This window comes from Cornus florida, unplaced genomic scaffold (genome assembly GCF_030987335.1).
Source record: "Cornus florida cultivar Cherokee Brave unplaced genomic scaffold, ASM3098733v1 CherokeeBrave_3.0.0_Hap2_Chr11, whole genome shotgun sequence".
In the NCBI taxonomy this organism is placed as follows: domain Eukaryota; kingdom Viridiplantae; phylum Streptophyta; class Magnoliopsida; order Cornales; family Cornaceae; genus Cornus; species Cornus florida.
Genome location: NW_026775581.1, coordinates 86,227,036 through 86,244,295, shown reverse-complemented (window position 1 = coordinate 86,244,295; position 17,260 = coordinate 86,227,036). Strand labels below are relative to the sequence as shown.

The 17,260-nt window shown below is 31.8% G+C and overlaps 1 protein-coding gene across 1 annotated transcript; it reads left to right on the top strand.

Moving 5' to 3' along the window:
- Positions 1–4,459: 4,459 nt before the first annotated feature.
- On the top strand, positions 4,460–7,012 carry LOC132283660 (protein RGF1 INDUCIBLE TRANSCRIPTION FACTOR 1-like). Its single transcript, XM_059785656.1, has 4 exons — positions 4,460–4,672; positions 4,811–5,008; positions 5,431–5,646; positions 6,401–7,012. Exons 1-4 carry the CDS (start codon positions 4,670–4,672, stop codon positions 6,668–6,670), a joined length of 687 nt encoding a protein of 228 aa, XP_059641639.1. The 5' UTR covers positions 4,460–4,669; the 3' UTR covers positions 6,671–7,012.
- The last annotated feature ends 10,248 nt before the right edge of the window (positions 7,013–17,260 follow it).

Genomic DNA, 17,260 nt, shown 5'->3' with positions numbered 1-17,260 from the left:
GTACTTGATCATGTTGCAATCACATCATCCTAACATTCTCAAACTGGTTACTCAAAATTCATTTATCATGATGACCCTCGAAGCAAGCATAGTCAAATCTAATGATCCACCTCCTTTCTATATATATATATATATATATATATATATTTTTACCCCCCCTTTTATATATGCACACGTGCTCGGATCTATTGCTGTAATCAGAGACGGATCTAGAGGTAGGCGAAGGTGGACTTTAGCATTTTTTTTTACCACACTACTTTAAGCCCAATCCAAAAAAAAAAAAAAATTATTAATGATAACTTACTCCAAATTAGCCCAATCCAAAATTAGCCTTCTCCATTTAGAAATGTTGGATCCACTCTTGACAGCAACGATCTCTATGTACAATGGTGCCAGTAATTCTGGTTTTAAAAATATTTACTTTTGTTAATATATTAATTTTATTTTTTAATATATTAAATCTGACTGAAATAGGTAATAATGTGCTTAAAAATCTTACAACACTGTTTTGTACATAACAAAGGATCTGAATATATACACATACGTTTATGCATACATACATATTTATGCTAGTAGAAAATTTGGTTAAAGGTGTTTATATCTAAAATTATCTTCAGCCTCGTGGAGTTAGAATTTTGTAATTAGAATTGATGAAATTAAAAAAAAAAAAATTTAAAATAAATTAAAATTTTCTTCAATTTTATTAATTCTATATCCAAATATTAAACTTTAATTTCATGCCACAAAATACAACCTAAAAATATTATACATGTCATTATCCAAATGCCCTTCTTGTTGATGTTATTGAACCTTCTCCAATATACTGAGAATCAAGTTAAGCCTCATCAATTATTGGGGTCCCGTATTCTTGGCATATGTGAGATAATATCCTCACTAAGGAAGAAGCCAAGTGATTCGCAACTTTGAACTTAACGCAATCTATATCTTCCCATGTATTTCTATCTCTATTTATTTTAAAATATTGAAGTTAATTGGCATTGGTCAAACATAATTATTCAAAAGATTTCAAGAAAATTAATGGGTGTTAAATTGTTAATACTATATAATCAAGAGATCTTCGGGTAGGTCTCTAAGAATCCATGAAATCTAATGCTTACGGTGGTATGCTATGAAGCACGGACACTCCTTCCAGGGGTCTCGTACCCGTGTTGGATACTTTTCGGACACCGACACCCGTGTCCAAGGCTCGAACACGTGTCCGACACTTCTATAAAGTGTCCAAATATTATTTTTTATTGGACATGCGTGTCCGAGGCTCAGACACACGGTCCGACACTTTTGTGAGACAAAATTTATTTTCTCACTTCTCTCAGTCTCTCCTCTTCTTTAATTATCTCTCTTCATGAACAAGATATATATATATATATATATATATATATATATATTTAAAACTTTGTGAAAGACTAAAAGTATACATATTTATTCATATACATATTTAGTTCATTATAACTATGTCTCTTCTGCACATCTTCGTTTGGAATTTGGATCAGCTTTATTTTTCATTTATTTTCTATTTTGTCTTGTCTATATTTTTCTTATAATAGAGATGAAATTATTGAAATTGATTATGTTATTTGTTGTTATTTTATTTATCTGTACAAGATTCTAGTAATTACATTTTGAATATATAATTATATATATCTATATATATATATATATATATATATAGGGGTATCCCCACCGTGTCCGTGTCCTATTTTTTTGAAATTTGTCGTGTCGTCGTATCTGTATCGTGTCGTACCTGTGTCCCGTATCCGTATCCGTGCTTCATAAGTGGTATGTATCCGAAATTTTCAAAAAAATTAAATTTTTACTAGACATGACATACTTTAATCACGCCAACATTTAATTTGCTAATATTTTAATATGTACCTGTATCGTGATTAATGGCATGAATATTGAAGTCAACCCCCATTTTTTTTTTCTTTTCTTCCTAGCATTTAAAACCTTAGTTGAATTTGTCCATTGATTGTCATTTTGGTTCATTTTTAAGCAGCATGGAGTGTTTGGACCACTTCACTGATCTCCATGAAATTAAAAAAAAAATAATATGGTATTTAAAATCACAAGACTGTATTGATATATCAAAATAAGATATGCCAATTGTTTTACATGGGAATAGAATGTAGTGGTTCATTACCCAAATGATCAAATTGTTTATTGGACCATAATTGAGGTCCATCCATCCCACATAACCTAGTTCACCAACCCTACGCTCTATAAATCCTTGTTTGACGTATTGCTTTAACTTCAATAAAATGCCAATGTAAAACATTAATTGATGATCTTTAGTGTCTTATATGTGACATGGTGTTGTGTGTGTGTGTGTGTGTGTGTGACCAAATTGTTAAGAATCTGTTAGAGATAGGTGTTGTGTTGTCGACCTTGTGATATTGCATCACCTCTTATATCATCCGCGTTGGATGGTTTTATAAAAATAATTTCACAAAATGGGATCTTCTCTCACCACTTTATTCGCATGGAACAGCATGCTTTATACTGTGTGTGTGTGTGTTGGCAGATTGGGGGTGGGCTGAGGCACCATATATGACAAATTGGAGTGGATTACCAAACTAATCTATCGTGTTATTTCATATTGTTCTAGATCATTGATTTTATAATAGGGCACAAAGTTGTATAAATAATTTTATATTGCACTGGACACTACCTAATCAAACATCTTGATTTAATGCTAAGATTATTAAACAACATATTGGAGAGTTACAAAGCATATGCTTAGGTGGATCAGCAGATTTGAGTTGGAGGCGACAAATTTGACACTATCCGTCAATACGATATAATATAAACGGCTTTGGATTTATCTTAATTGAATTTGGGTAATAAACGGGTCGATATAATTAATTCGTTTAATTAATCGTGTTAGGGTTGAGGGGTTCAACATTTGTAACCCGTTTAACTAAAAGTTTCATTATCGTGTTAATATTTCACTCATGTAATTCTTTCCTTATTTAAACCCGATTATTATAGACAATTAGGTCATTTCAATACAAATTCTAAAATAAATATAGCTAATGTATATATTTTTTTGGGTACTTTTTATTGTTTGACTGAGTATTAGAAATAATCTAAATAATATAATATTTGGTTTTGGTAGATAGGTCATTAACAGGTTAACACAATAACCCATGTAATTTTTTTTAATAAATAGGCAAAGTTAGTGTAGAAATTTTTAACATGATTATTAAATGGATCATGTTCAAGTTGATTTCTTTAATAAAAAAATATTCTTAAATTCATACGATACGATTTTGACCAATCACCCCTCACTGAAGTCCAAGGAAATTTATCCGAGTAGTAGTATCACCTCCGTTAAAAACTAATTGAGCAAGGCGGATCCCAATTTTATTTTTTACTATAATTAAATTTAATCCATCCAAATATATATATATATATATATATATATATATATATATATATTATTGATATTACCCACTCAAAAAAAAATATTAACCCGCTTGAGAATTTTTGAATTGGCAATACTAACTACCAAAAATAGTTGTAATTTTAGTAAATGATAAAGTTTAAGTTTCCATATAATCAAATGAGTGTACGACTATTGGCCAAGTAAAAAAAAAGAGGACTGTCAGTCTGTTTTGAGGACTGTCAGTCTGTTTTGTTGAACTTGGTGACTAAGTTATCCGAACTTGGTGAGTAAGTTATGCCAGCTCAAAACCCTAGTTTCACCCTCAACGGTTTACATTCTCATTTAATAAAATGATGATATATGGAGTATTATTTACAGAAGTGGAGTACTTTGTTTAATTCTTTTGGTAGAATGTTAATATCATATTCACAAACTAAAATTTAAATTAAAGTCAGATAAAATCAATTATGATGATATGTCAAAATACAATCTCACAATTTAGTGTTGATCCCCCATAAATTAAATGTCAAAAAGGAAAAATAATTAATATGAATTGACTTTATTTTTACTAAAGAATTATTTAATATAAAACTATGTACTCATGCTACTTTACTATTACATCAAATAACACTCTTAAAAAATACAATAAAAATAACCCTATTAAGATATTTTTATGGAGAGATATGGTACCCCCAATAATGTGACTAATCATTATTGAAATATTGTAGTTAATTTTTTAATTACTATTACTCTAAAATGGCAATAATAGACGAATCACTATTGAAATAGTAATGGAATAAAAAGATTTAATAGTGACTGAATGGCAATAAAAGCTTAAAAAAATATTGAATACAAAAATAATAAAAAAATGATAAGACCTAAGAATATGAAAACATGAAAATGAAAGGAAATTAAGAGGAAAGTAGGAGGTCAGTTCCTTGCACCCAACGTATCTTTCGGTTCGGGTTCGGAGCTAGGTTCGGCTCCAGACTTTGAGCAGATAAGAACGACCCAACTCAGCCGCCATCCCTACAAGAACCCCTCTTTCGCTCTTCACCGCCTCCACTTCATATAATCTCTCTCTCTCTCTCTCTCTCTCTCTCTACAACAATTCCTCTCTCTCTATACATACACACACTCTCTTTCTCTCTCTAACTCCATTGATAAAAAGAAACACAGAGCAGTACTTTCGTGTTCTTCAAACTGGCGATCGATAACCAAGAATCGAGTGTCCGAGAAATCAAGCCCAAGAACAGGCGAATCATGGTAAGGAAGAGATGCTTTCTTTGTTTTCCTCTCACATTCGCTCATTTTCTTTCTGATTCTCGTCTTTTCTGGCATGGGTTTGGGTATATTGATCTAACTTTTCTGTTTTGGTGGGTGGATTCATTTTTTTTTTGGTAGGGAGCTGGAGGTCCTGTCGATGAAGATAACAGATGGCCTCCTTGGTTGCAGCCTCTTCTCCAGCAGACATTTTTCGTTCAGTGCAAATCACATTCCTATTCACACAAGAGCGAATGTAATATGTATTGTTTGGACTGTATGAACGGTCCTCTCTGTTCTCTCTGTCTCCAGCACCACAAGGACCACCGTGCCATTCAGGTTTGATAATCTTTACTAAATCTTTTGATTCCTCAATTTTCATTCAATTTTAGCTTCTGTGTTCTTACTATATTTGTCAATTAATCCATTCCCATATCAGTTCCTCCCACTGTCCTCCAATGGAATCTGTAAATTTTTTTTTTTTTTTTTGGGGGGGGCAATATGGTCCTATGGACACTCTCTTCTCAATATTAAATTTATTCATCATGGGTTTTCTATTAATTTTGAATTATTAGATTATGTATGTATAAAATCATGGTTTTTCAATGGGTTTGCTCTGTTTTTCATTGCTGTTATATATACATTTATGGTTATTGATTGTCTACTGGGCTTGCTCCGTCTGTCATTGTTGATGAATTGATGTAGTTTGTATAGTTGTTCATTAGATTTTAATTGGGGTTTTTTCTTCTTGTGTTTGGCAGATACGGAGGTCATCGTACCATGATGTGATTAGAGTGTCTGAGATTCAAAAGTACCTGGACATCGGTGCAGTGCAGACCTATGTTATCAACAGTGCAAAGGTTGTGTTTTTGAATGAGAGGCCACAGCCAAGGCCTGGCAAAGGTGTCACCAACACATGTGAAGTCTGCGAGCGGAGCCTCCTCGACTCCTTCCGTTTCTGCTCTCTTGGTTGCAAGGTAATACAATGTCCATAAATTGAATTATTGCTGTTGATTTGATTCCAATATGAACAACTTGAATTGGGTATTTATCTGATTTTTCAACTGACTGGCATGGAGCAAATTGCCCACCTTTCTTGCTTGTGTTGGACACATTCCAATTTTGATTCCAAAAATGGGGAAGTTGAATTGGGTATTTCTCTGAATTTTCAATTGAATGGCATTGAATAAGTTGCCCACCTTTCTTACTTGTGTTGGACATTCCAATTTTGATTCCAAAAATGAGGAAGTTGAATTGGGTATTTCTCTGAATTTTCAATTAAATGGCATTGAATAAATTGCCCATTTTTCTTAGTTGTTTTAAACATTGAAATTTTGGTTCCAAAAATGAGGAAGTTGAATTGGGTATATCTCTGAATCCTCACAATTAAATTGCATTGTACACATTGTTGTCCATCTTTGGTAGTTGTTTGGGATATTCAAAATTTTACTTTGATATATGGAGATGTTGAATTGGGTATATCTCATCTCATATTGCTCAATTGAATGGCATTAAATGAATTGAGAAACTTTGGTAGTTGATTTGGACATTCAGATTTGGACTTTAATATGAAAATTTTGAAATTGGGTATGCCTCTAAATCCTCAATTGGTCTGACTTTGGAAGTTGTTTTGGTCATTCAAAAGTACATGTCAAGAGAAATTTGTCACTGGTTTGAGTTAATTATGATATATGATTTTGTGACTAATCTTTGTAATAAATGGAATTGCAGATTGTGGGAACATCCGGTAATTTCCAGCCACGGTTGCCGGAGAAAAAGCGGTCACGGATAGCAGCATTAGCAGCATCGGACTCGGATGGATCATACGGTAGCAGCAGCCGCCGCCTCCGCCTGCAGGAGGGCAATGACCACCACAACAAAGTCCAGAGCTTCAGTCCGTCAACACCACCTCCAACTGTGGTTAATAACAGAACGGCCAAGAGAAGAAAGGGTATTCCCCACAGAGCCCCAATGGGGGGAGGATTCATCATAGAATATTAGCCCCACTACTTCTGCTTAATGACGCTTGTGCCCCACATATACAAACTGATATTATAGTGATCCCCACCCCTAGTCCCCTTTCAAAGAATAGCGCTGGAAATAACCCTAGTTTATATCTTTATCTGTCTCTATCTTTATCGTATATACAAAGGGCTAGAGTGAAATTAATATAATGTGGAAGGACTAATAGTTGAAGGCAGTGTTTGGGTTTTAGAATATACAAAGCATAGCAATGTTTATGTTAAGTTTTCCTCTTCTACTGGTGGGTGGAAATGTAAATATGCTTTTGTACTATGTTTGTTATCTTTGGTATGGGATGGCAATGTTCTACTCCTTTGTCTATATTATATATTATATATATAATGAAATAAGAGATGTTTGTATATTCTGTGGCTTTAGGCACATATTTCTACTTTTAGAAATTATTGGGAAGTAGAAAACCTCCAAATATTGGGTCCCACTATGGATGGTATGTGAATGGGTTGATATCCTGGTAATGTCACACTTAATGCAAGTGGGTGGTGATTGGTTAATGAAGACAAGGTGTTGTCTAGATTCTAGGTATGCCTTTCTCGGATATGGTATGTTTTGGGTGGTGTTATTGTGAGATAAGTTTGTCCTAGGCTGTTGTCACAGTTATAGATAGTAACTAATTTATTCATGTCTTAGGTAAGGTAAAAGAAAAATGTTAATATTGTGTGTTGGGTAACTTGGGACTCTTACGACCTTCAAGTCACATTAATTTTATCAAAAAGAGAGTTTGTTTATTTCATGGTAATTTCCTAATGTTTTGAGTTGGGGGTGGTGGATTGTTGGACTTCAAATTTATATAAACTTCTAAAAAACTTGGTCTTTGTACATAAATTATGTAACAAGTTGGGCAAAATATTGTGGACTCAGCTTAAATTATATACATCTCCAAATATTATGACATGCTACATAGCATATGAATTTTATGTTTATGGATACTGGAGTCCTTAAAGAAATAATTCCCTTTTTTAGGCAAATACAAATTTTATATTAAACGAGTAGGTAAGTAGATAGGTTTTTATTTTTATTAGAAAATGTGATACATTTCTTGTTATTTATCCGGTCATCAACAGTAGTCAAATGTGTCGCTGTTAAATTGCATAAGAGACTCTTGTTACTCTCTCTCTCTCTCTCTCTCTCTCTCACACAGAGGCGCGTGACTACATCAAATAGCATGTGAATCAAATTTGAACTTTGATGTTAGCAAACCATGTCTTAATTTTTACCCAAAAAAAAAAAAAAAAAAAAAAAAAACTGTCTTAATTATATGGAAAAATGAAAACTGTCTTAATCACAAATGTAAAATTTAAGGCCGACAAAAATTTATAAATCATCTTACTACGTGATCATGGGAACACCATTTACACATGAGAAAAGAAATATACAGGGACGATATAAGACTAATGTGTACTGTAAACTTGATTACATATAAATATAAATTTGTATATATTTATTGACTAAATTTATTATAGAAATTTAATTCGTTCCTGATTTCTATAGACAAATTCAAAACATGAAATTATATTTTTACTACATTACAATTATAATTTTATTAAATTTACTTTGGCATTACAATTATATTTTTATTGTATGCTTGTAATTGTGTGTATAATCAATTTTTTTTTAATAAAAAGTTGGATATTAATTTAAGATCATCAAATATGATTATTGTAGATATGTTATATAAAACTTGTGTTAATCAATTATTGGCGACGTGTATGGATCGGTTAATTATTAAAAATAATTAAATTTATTTTTATATCATGTGATACATGAAAATGTCATGTCTAACACAAATATGACATGGATACTACTGTTATAGAAGCATCTATGATTTGTAAAAAAAATTTTACCTTGTTATAATGCAGTATTTAAGTTTTGGATGCGTTTTAATAAAAAATTATTACCCAATAAAATTGGTTCCTTTTATTTATAAGAAATAAGGGCTATAAATTAATATGGTTCATTTTTTATTAAGTGAACCAAAAAAAAAAGCCATAGCAATATGTTTAGGCGTGTGAAATAGGAGGTAACACGTGGAAATGTTGTTTTTTGCGGGTGAGTCATCCTAGAGAAACTGACTAGTCGACACGTTGCATAATTATTTTTTAATTATTTTAACTTAAGTGTAAATTGAGTGGACCTTGTACTGCCACGTGTTGCAGATTCACGACGAATTTGTATAACTTCTGTTAGTAATGTGCCACGGCATCATAGCACCATTCGTGGTACTCAATCGAACACTCCACGTGGCCACTACACCAGGAGTCCCCACTCAATCAATCAGATATTATCGTATAATGAGTCCCACTCAATGCCAATTGATTATATGGCACTTAATTCCCCAAAATAATAATAATAATAATAATAATGATAATAATAATATTATGATGACAATGGATTAAAAACATATGGAGATGAGTTTCATATGACAAATAAAGATAAATTAGTCTCATTGATTGAAGAATGATAGGTAAACTTGGGTAAAAATTCGTGTCGATTGAGGGATTGGGCTTAGAGAGACAACATAATCAATTTCCAAATTCCAATACTACATGTTCAACAAACCTCTATTTAAGTGTACTTTTTAAAGTGGCATTCCAAATTTTAATTGCTTTACTGACATCAAAGTTGATTTAATGTTAGTTCTTTTTTTTTTTAATATTAGTTCAACACAACCAAAAAAACATACAAAAGGCAGTTATCTTTTTCCTTTACTTTCTAATAAAATGATATACAGATTTAATGAGTGAAAATAATACTATATATATATATAATGCATAGATAGATAAAATGCTTGTTTTTGTAAAAATTGTGTTAAGAACTTAAGAGTGGTGATCCCTTTTACCAAAAAAACACTTAAGAGTGGTGATCTTTATCTTAAATAAATAAATAAATAAATAAATAAAAAATTTAAGAGTGGTGATTATCATCCACTTGACAAGTGGACTATGTCATGATAGTTATGACAGATAATGCCATGGTGTGAGTCTTAAAAGTGAGTTCAATACTTCAATGATCTATTTTTTTATCATTACCTTGCCCAAAAAAACACTGTACACCATATCTCTACGTTGACTTATACTCTCGACTTGTTAATTATTGTATAAAAGTGTGTATAAAAAGTAAGAAAATACTATTTGCCTATAGCTTTTGATATATTCTTTTAACTATTTTTGTTCTTTACCAACTGATAAGAGTATTTCTGTCAACTGGACTATCCAACTCATATACGCATCTCGAATAACATTAATTAATAAAGTACATGTTTATATCTTTTTAAAGTCCAATCGTTTCCTACAATAAATTTAGGATTACGTTTTGTATTAAGTAAATTAAGTCTATAAGAACTTGGAAAAAAAAAAAGCCAATCAATCATTAATAAAAAATAGTTTAAATGTGATATTACCAAATTGAATCACATTCAGCCAAATTTAAAGCTTAAATATCCAATCCACATTGTGTAACTCATCATTTGCGCTGAGTCTCTATCATTAACCCACCATTTGGAGAAATTATTATTGACGTGAGAGTTTTTCATTATTGAGAGAATCTAACAAGTCTTTGCATTGACATCAACCTAACTATCTCTGTTCTTATTTGTTGTGGTAGGAGTCATTTCATTTCATAAATACAGCAATTTTGGGTGCTTACAACTATATACAAACCCTCCTCTTTGGTGATTGATTAGGCAATTGCTCAACTACACTTGAACTCAACAGTTTAGGTTTAAGATGCTTTTAGTTGTCTTTGTGCATTAAAGAAGAAATTGATTAGATTGACTTCAAACTTTGTGTTTCATAACGATTATTTTATGATATAGATAGAAGCGCGACATTGCGTTTATTTTTATTTATTTATTTTTTACCTTGACAAATAACTAATATACCTAATTTTATTTTTACCTTTCACTTAAAAAAGTTTAAAATATATATATATATATATATATATATATATATATATATATATATAAAAGTTAGGTGATTTAACATTGATTTTTTTTTTTTTTTTTTTTTTTTTTTTTAACATTGTTTCACTACTATATTTTTACATGATAACTTGAGATTGGTCTTAAAAAACAGCAAAATTTTAACACGAATATTAAAATAATGGAGTCTTTTCGTAGGATTGAAAAAAAAAAAATTGACAGATACAAAAAGTTGTGGAACTATTGAAGGGTACATCACAATTATATTGATTAAGTTTGAGAAAGGATGATAAGAAATGTTTAGGAGTTGGCAGACATTTAATTAAGTAGGTCAATTCTAACACAAAATGGCAAAGCCATCATACAAGAGGTCAACAATTGCGTACACAATTATAAATATTATTATTAAAGAGGGAGGGACACGAAAACCTTGAAAATGGGCAACATCGGCACGCAAAGTTGCTTTTGACCACTAATAAATCTACATTTCGTCATGTCAAATGTCACCAACAAAAAAAATATTTGTACGCGATTGTATTTATTAGAATTCTCTTCTATTATATGTACACAAAAATACTAGAAAAATAGTGCATTATAACCAATAAAAATAAAGATTTTCTTGACAATGATAGTAACTATTTAAAAGTATTAAGTGAACCTGAGAGAGAGGGGAATTATAATTTATAAATGTGTCTCTCACTTTTATCTTCTATATGAATTTGAATGTTCTCTCATGTTAATTTTATGCTCGCTCTTGTATCTTCAAATTGTTTGTGCAATAATTCATATAACAACAGAGTAGTTATTGCAAACGATAGCTACTCTGTTAGTAACTATTCTGTTTTGATGTAATGTCCATTTTAACTTTTTTTTTTTTTACTAAAAAATTATGCGTACAAAGTGTTTATTATGCATAATGAAATAAGTTGTCCATGATATATTCCATGCTTTTTCTTTTTATAATGTAGTGTTCACTTGTTCCGTAGAAGAAAATGGAGAAAATAAAAAATAACTTATTAATCATTGTATAGGTGCAGCTAAATGTGTTTGGCTTGCCAGAAAGGGCAAAAAAAAAGAAAAGAAGAGAGTTTGGGTCCCACTTTAATCAAGTTGCCTAAGCGATTATGTCACTAGTTAACTAATTCTTATCTTATGATGATAAAAGAAGCCACTTTCATGGCCCCACTATGCTGATGTTTCCTTCTCTCTCTCTCACACACACAAACACACACACCCGAATACCCATTGTTTAGTCTAATGGTCAGGTCACCAACATTACCTACTTTGGTGTTTCTAATGGTAATGCGCTTCACTTCTTCTAGAGTTCTTTCCCATATTGTTTTCCAGACCTACACTTCTCTTTCATAAATTATTGCACATTCTTATATATCAAAACATTGCATCTCTGGTCCACATGGAGATTTGAGAAAAATCACTATTACCTATATTTGATGTTCTTGATTTTTAAATTTTTTTTACCAACTTTTCAGTTTGTATGGAATCTAATTAAATTAGCTTCCTGGAAAATTTTTAACATGTCAAATGATAAATGGACAGTCAAAAAAGGCATATGAACAAAAAGGGTAGTTTTAGACCTCTTTGAACTGATGAAAATCTATATTTTTTTCATTGCAATGGAAGTTATACATAGTATAAATTCACTGGATTACATTTTTATACAATGGGATATGAAACAAAAAGTCAAAAAAGAAGAAACATATTTTTTTAAATCAATAAATCTTTTTATTTATTTTAACTTCGATAATAAATACACTCACACATACCTTTTTATTTTAAAAATCAATAACTCATTGGACTTAATGACATAATCATTAAGATAATGATAATGATATTTTGAAAATTGACATCTTCTAGTGAATTCATCAAAATGCATTTACTAACATGAAGTGGTACAATTTAATGCGTATTTTTGAATTTGGTAACACTTGGACTGGATACCCCAAAAGGCATTTATTGGTTTACATTATACATACCTGTCTCCTCAAACCTAATTCAGATGGTACCATATGTTTAAGCTCTGTTTGTTAGTAGGGAGGGAAGAAATTTCTATTGTTTGGTGGAAAGGAAGGAAATGACAGATTACGAAGAGTCATCTTTCGCGGTAGGAAAATTTTCATTCCTCACAATTTAGTAGAAATGATATTATTGTCCTCCAAAAAATTTTGGTCAAATTATTCGACGAGGTATATGGTACTAAAAAAATATAAAATCTCTCTCATTGCTCTTCTTTCCCGTCCATACTTTTTACTATTTCTTTCCCTCATGAAATAAAAAGAGAAGAAGACTCGTATATCCCTTTTTTAGAAATGTCTCTGTCTTATCTCTTTCACTCACCCCCTCCATACTTGATAAAGTTAAACAAATGACAAAGTATTTTTGAATCATCCTTAATTAGGATAGGTTGACCCCATCCTAAAATATCCAACTCGATGTGCCTAAGCCCTTACGTCACAAGACCATGTTCTCTGCCTCTAATTATGAAAACGGATTTCTAGATTTTAGAAACAAAAATACTCCGTATTATATTTTTGGTCGTGTATGTTACTTGATGTCTAAATTTTTTATAATCATGGGCTAATCAGCTTTCTAGGTGGGACCATGAAGAGGAGCTTGGGGATAAGTAGAAGAATGGTTGATCATATGCCACTTTTAGCAGAGCCATCTCTAATCATGGCACTCCTGCATGAAACCGTACTGCTTTTCAGCATGGAAGAAACACACAAGTTGGAATTCAATGGCATGACTTGGATTTGCAAGGGTTTATCGTTTGTATGACTTACTCATAAAAATAAATACATCCTAAAAAATTAGTATATTTTTCAGAAAATAAATAAAAAAAATTACTTAGGTTGTGTTAGGTGACATGAAATAGAAGTATTGGAATTAAAATTAATAAAATTGAAAAAAATTTTAATTCAATTTTTTGATTTGCTTTTCTCTAATTCCATAGCTACCAAACATAGCCTTAAAAGTCTTATAATGGAGGCATGAATTGGTAATTTTGGTGCTAAGAAATTTTCAATTTTGAGTCATTCAACATTTAAGATTTTTGTTAGATCTTTAATCTCCAAATCTTTTCAAGTGAAGACCCTACAAGGTACGGCCACATTATAAGAAAATTATAAGAAAAATATCTCAATTCTAGAACATTTGGGAGTTTTAATTCCTTTGTGGAATTGAAGTTGACAATGGAATGAGAAAGTTAAATTGTCCAATTCCTCCACGATGGAGATTTTTGGCCACTTCCTAACTGTCATTACCTCGCTGGAAGAAGTTGGACCATGTCTAAAAGTCCACCGTCTTCATTACTTTGTCTCTTCCTTGCCTCTGCCTTGAAGAATCAAAGAAAAAAAAAAAAAGAAAAGAAAAGAAGTGTAGCTCAATCGACTTGTTAAATGTTTTAAAATTTGTGGCAAATACACATATGCCAATTACAATAAAAGCAATCTTTTTCACTATAATTCTAGTCAACTCGACCCATTGGCACTTAGTAGTTAAAGAAAGGTTTTTGGTTAAGGTTAGGGTTAATTTGGTTATCAATTAAGACAAATATAATGATTTGAGACTACCATGATGATTTGGGATTATATGATTCCTGTCAATTAAGATTCGACACGCAAGTAAATGTGTCAGCATTATTCAGTGTTTTATTTGTGTGTCAAGTTGTGAGTGATCGAGACTATGTGGTCTGATCAATTACAACCCAACACGCAAATAAATGACTGAAGAAAATTGATGCATTTCCTTACTTGTTGAGTTTTGATTGATAATAATCCTAATTGTACAAAAATTTCTTAGTCTAATGTGGACATGGGATTGGAGGGGTTAATGGAGAGAGACCATCAACTGGTCAAAGGCCTGCTAGGCTTGGGCTTCAAATTCATTGCCTAAAAGTTCCCAACTAAATAATTGCACTAGACTCTTTTAGGAAACAAATTAAAAAGTATTGGAAACCCATAACCGGGCCTAGATAGAGAGAGGTACTTTTCATTAAAGACAATCAACTGGTCCCAAAGGTCTTAGACTTCAGGCCCTAGAATTCTTTGGGCCTGCTCTCCAACCAAATAAGAGGCTAGACTCCTTAGATAACAAATGAATAATTTATAGATAAGGTCTCATGTGAAAGCCCATACAGCCCACTAAATTGTGAGGAAATGAAAATTTCCCTAGCCCACTAAATTGCTCTTCTTTTCCGTCCATACTTTTTACTATTTCTTTCACTCAATGAAATAAAAAGAGAAGAAGACTCGTTATATTTCTTTCTTAGAAATGTCTCTGTCCTATCTCTTTCACTCACTTCTCCATACTTAATAAAGTTAAACAAATGACAGAGTATTTTTGAATCATCCTCAATTAGGATAGGTTGACCCTACCCTAAAATATCCAACTCGATGTGCCTAAGCCCTTACGTCACAAGACCATGTTCTCTCTCTCTAATTATGAAAACCGATTTCTAGGATTTTAGAAACAAAAATACTCCATATTATATTTTTAGTCGTGTATGTTACTTGAAGTCTAAATTTTTTATAATCATGGGCTAATCAGCTTTCTAGGTGGGACCATGAAGAGGAGCTTGGGGATAAGTAGAAGAATGGTTGATCATACGGACCCAGAAAATTTGGTGAGGGGGGGCAAAATTTTAATTTGTGGGTACAAAATTATATGATGAGTTCATTTTTGTAATTTTAATAGGGTTTTTTTCATAAATTTTAAAAAAAATTTAAGTATAAAATGAAAAAAAAAAAAAAATCAGTGGGACAAATTATAATTATAGTGGGGGCATCTTCATAAATTATCAAAATTTGAAGTATAAAATGCTAAAAACAAAAGAATCCAGTGAGGGCGAATTATAATTTTAGGGGGGGCATTTTCATAAATTTTAAAAACATTAGGGTATAAAATAAAAATATTAAAAATTCAGGGGGGCATCTGCGCCCCCTAGTCCCCTGCTGGGTCCGTCCCTTCATATGCCACTTTTAGCAGACCCATCTCCAATCATGGCACTCCTGCATGGAACCATACTGCTTTTCAGCATGGAAGAAACACACAAGTTGGAATTCAATGGGATGACTTGGAGTTGCAAGGGTTTATCGTTTGTATGACTTACTCATAAAAATAAATACATCCTAAAAAATTAGTATATTTTCTAGAAAATAAATAAAAGAAATTTACTTAGGTTGTGTTTGGTGACATAGAATTGAAGTTTTAGAATTGGAATTGAAGTTTTGGAATTGATGGAATTAATGAAAATTTTAATTCAATTTTTTCAGTTGCTTTTTTCTAATTCTATGCCTACCAAACATAGCCTTAAAAGTGTTACAATGAAGGCTTGAATTGGTAATTTTGATACTAAGAAATTTTCAATTTTGAGTCATTCAACATTTCAGGTTTTTGTTAGATCTTTCATCTCCGTATCTTTTCAAGTCAAGACCCTACAAGGTACGGCCACATTATAAGAAAAATATCTCAATTCTAGAACATTTGGGAGTTTTAATTCATTTGTGGAATTGAAGTTGACAATGGAATGAGAAAGTTAAATTGTCCAATTCCTCCCTGATTGAGATTTTTGGCCACTTCCAGACTGACGTTACCTTGCTGGAAGAAGTTGGACCATGTCTAAAAGTCCACCGTTGTTTCATTGAATGAATTGCCTTCATTACTTTGTCTCTTCCTTGCCTCTGCCTTGGAGAATCAAAGAAAAAAAAAAGAAAAGAAAAGAAGTGTAGCTCAATGGACTAGTTAAATGTTTTAAAATTTGGGGCAATTACACATACCAATTACAATAAAAGCAATTTTTTCACTATAATTTTAGTCACCTCGACCCATTGGCACTTTGTAGTAAAAGAAATGACGTGTGGAGCTTGGTTTTTGGTTAAGGTTAGGGTTAACTTGGTTATCAATTAAGACAAATATAATGATTTGGAACTACTATAATGATCTGGAATTATATGATTCTTGTCAATAAAAATTCGACAAGCAAGTAAATGTGTCAGTATTATACAGTGTTTTATTTGTATGTCAAGTTGTGAGTGATCGGGACTACGTGATCTGATCAATTACAACCCAACATGCAAATAAATGGCGAAATAAAATTAATGCATTTACTTGCTTGTTGAGTTTTGATTGATAATAATCCTAATTATATAAAAATTTCTTAGTCTAATGTGGACATGGGATTGGAGGGGTTAATGGAGAGAGACCATCAACTGGTCAAAGGCCTGCTAGGCTTGGGCTTCAAATTCATTGCCTAAAAGTTCCCAACTAAATAATTGCACTAGACTCTTTTAAAACAAATTAAAAAGTTTTGGAAGCCCATAACCGGGCCGAGATAGAGAGAGGTATTTTTCATTAAAGACAATCGACTGGTCAAAGGGCCAAAGGTCTTACACTTCAGGCCCTAGAATTCATTGGGCCTGCTCTCCAACCAAATAAGAGGCTAGAATCTTTAGATAACAAATGAATAATTTATAGATAAGGGCTCAAGTGAAAGCCCATACAGCCCACTGATCCACAATTTCACATCATTCAAGTATAATTTCCATCACGTACATTATCCACAAAGGTCGTAAAATGACTATTATACCCCTGAAACCTCTTCTAAAACTTCATTC

What these genes read in the sequence shown, in the direction of transcription:
- LOC132283660 (XM_059785656.1), top strand. An exon ending in AGGACCACCGTGCCATTCAG is followed by an intron (nt 5,009 to 5,430) that starts GTTTGATAATCT and finishes TGTGTTTGGCAG; the next exon opens with ATACGGAGGTCATCGTACCA. An exon ending in TCTGCTCTCTTGGTTGCAAG is followed by an intron (nt 5,647 to 6,400) that starts GTAATACAATGT and finishes ATGGAATTGCAG; the next exon opens with ATTGTGGGAACATCCGGTAA.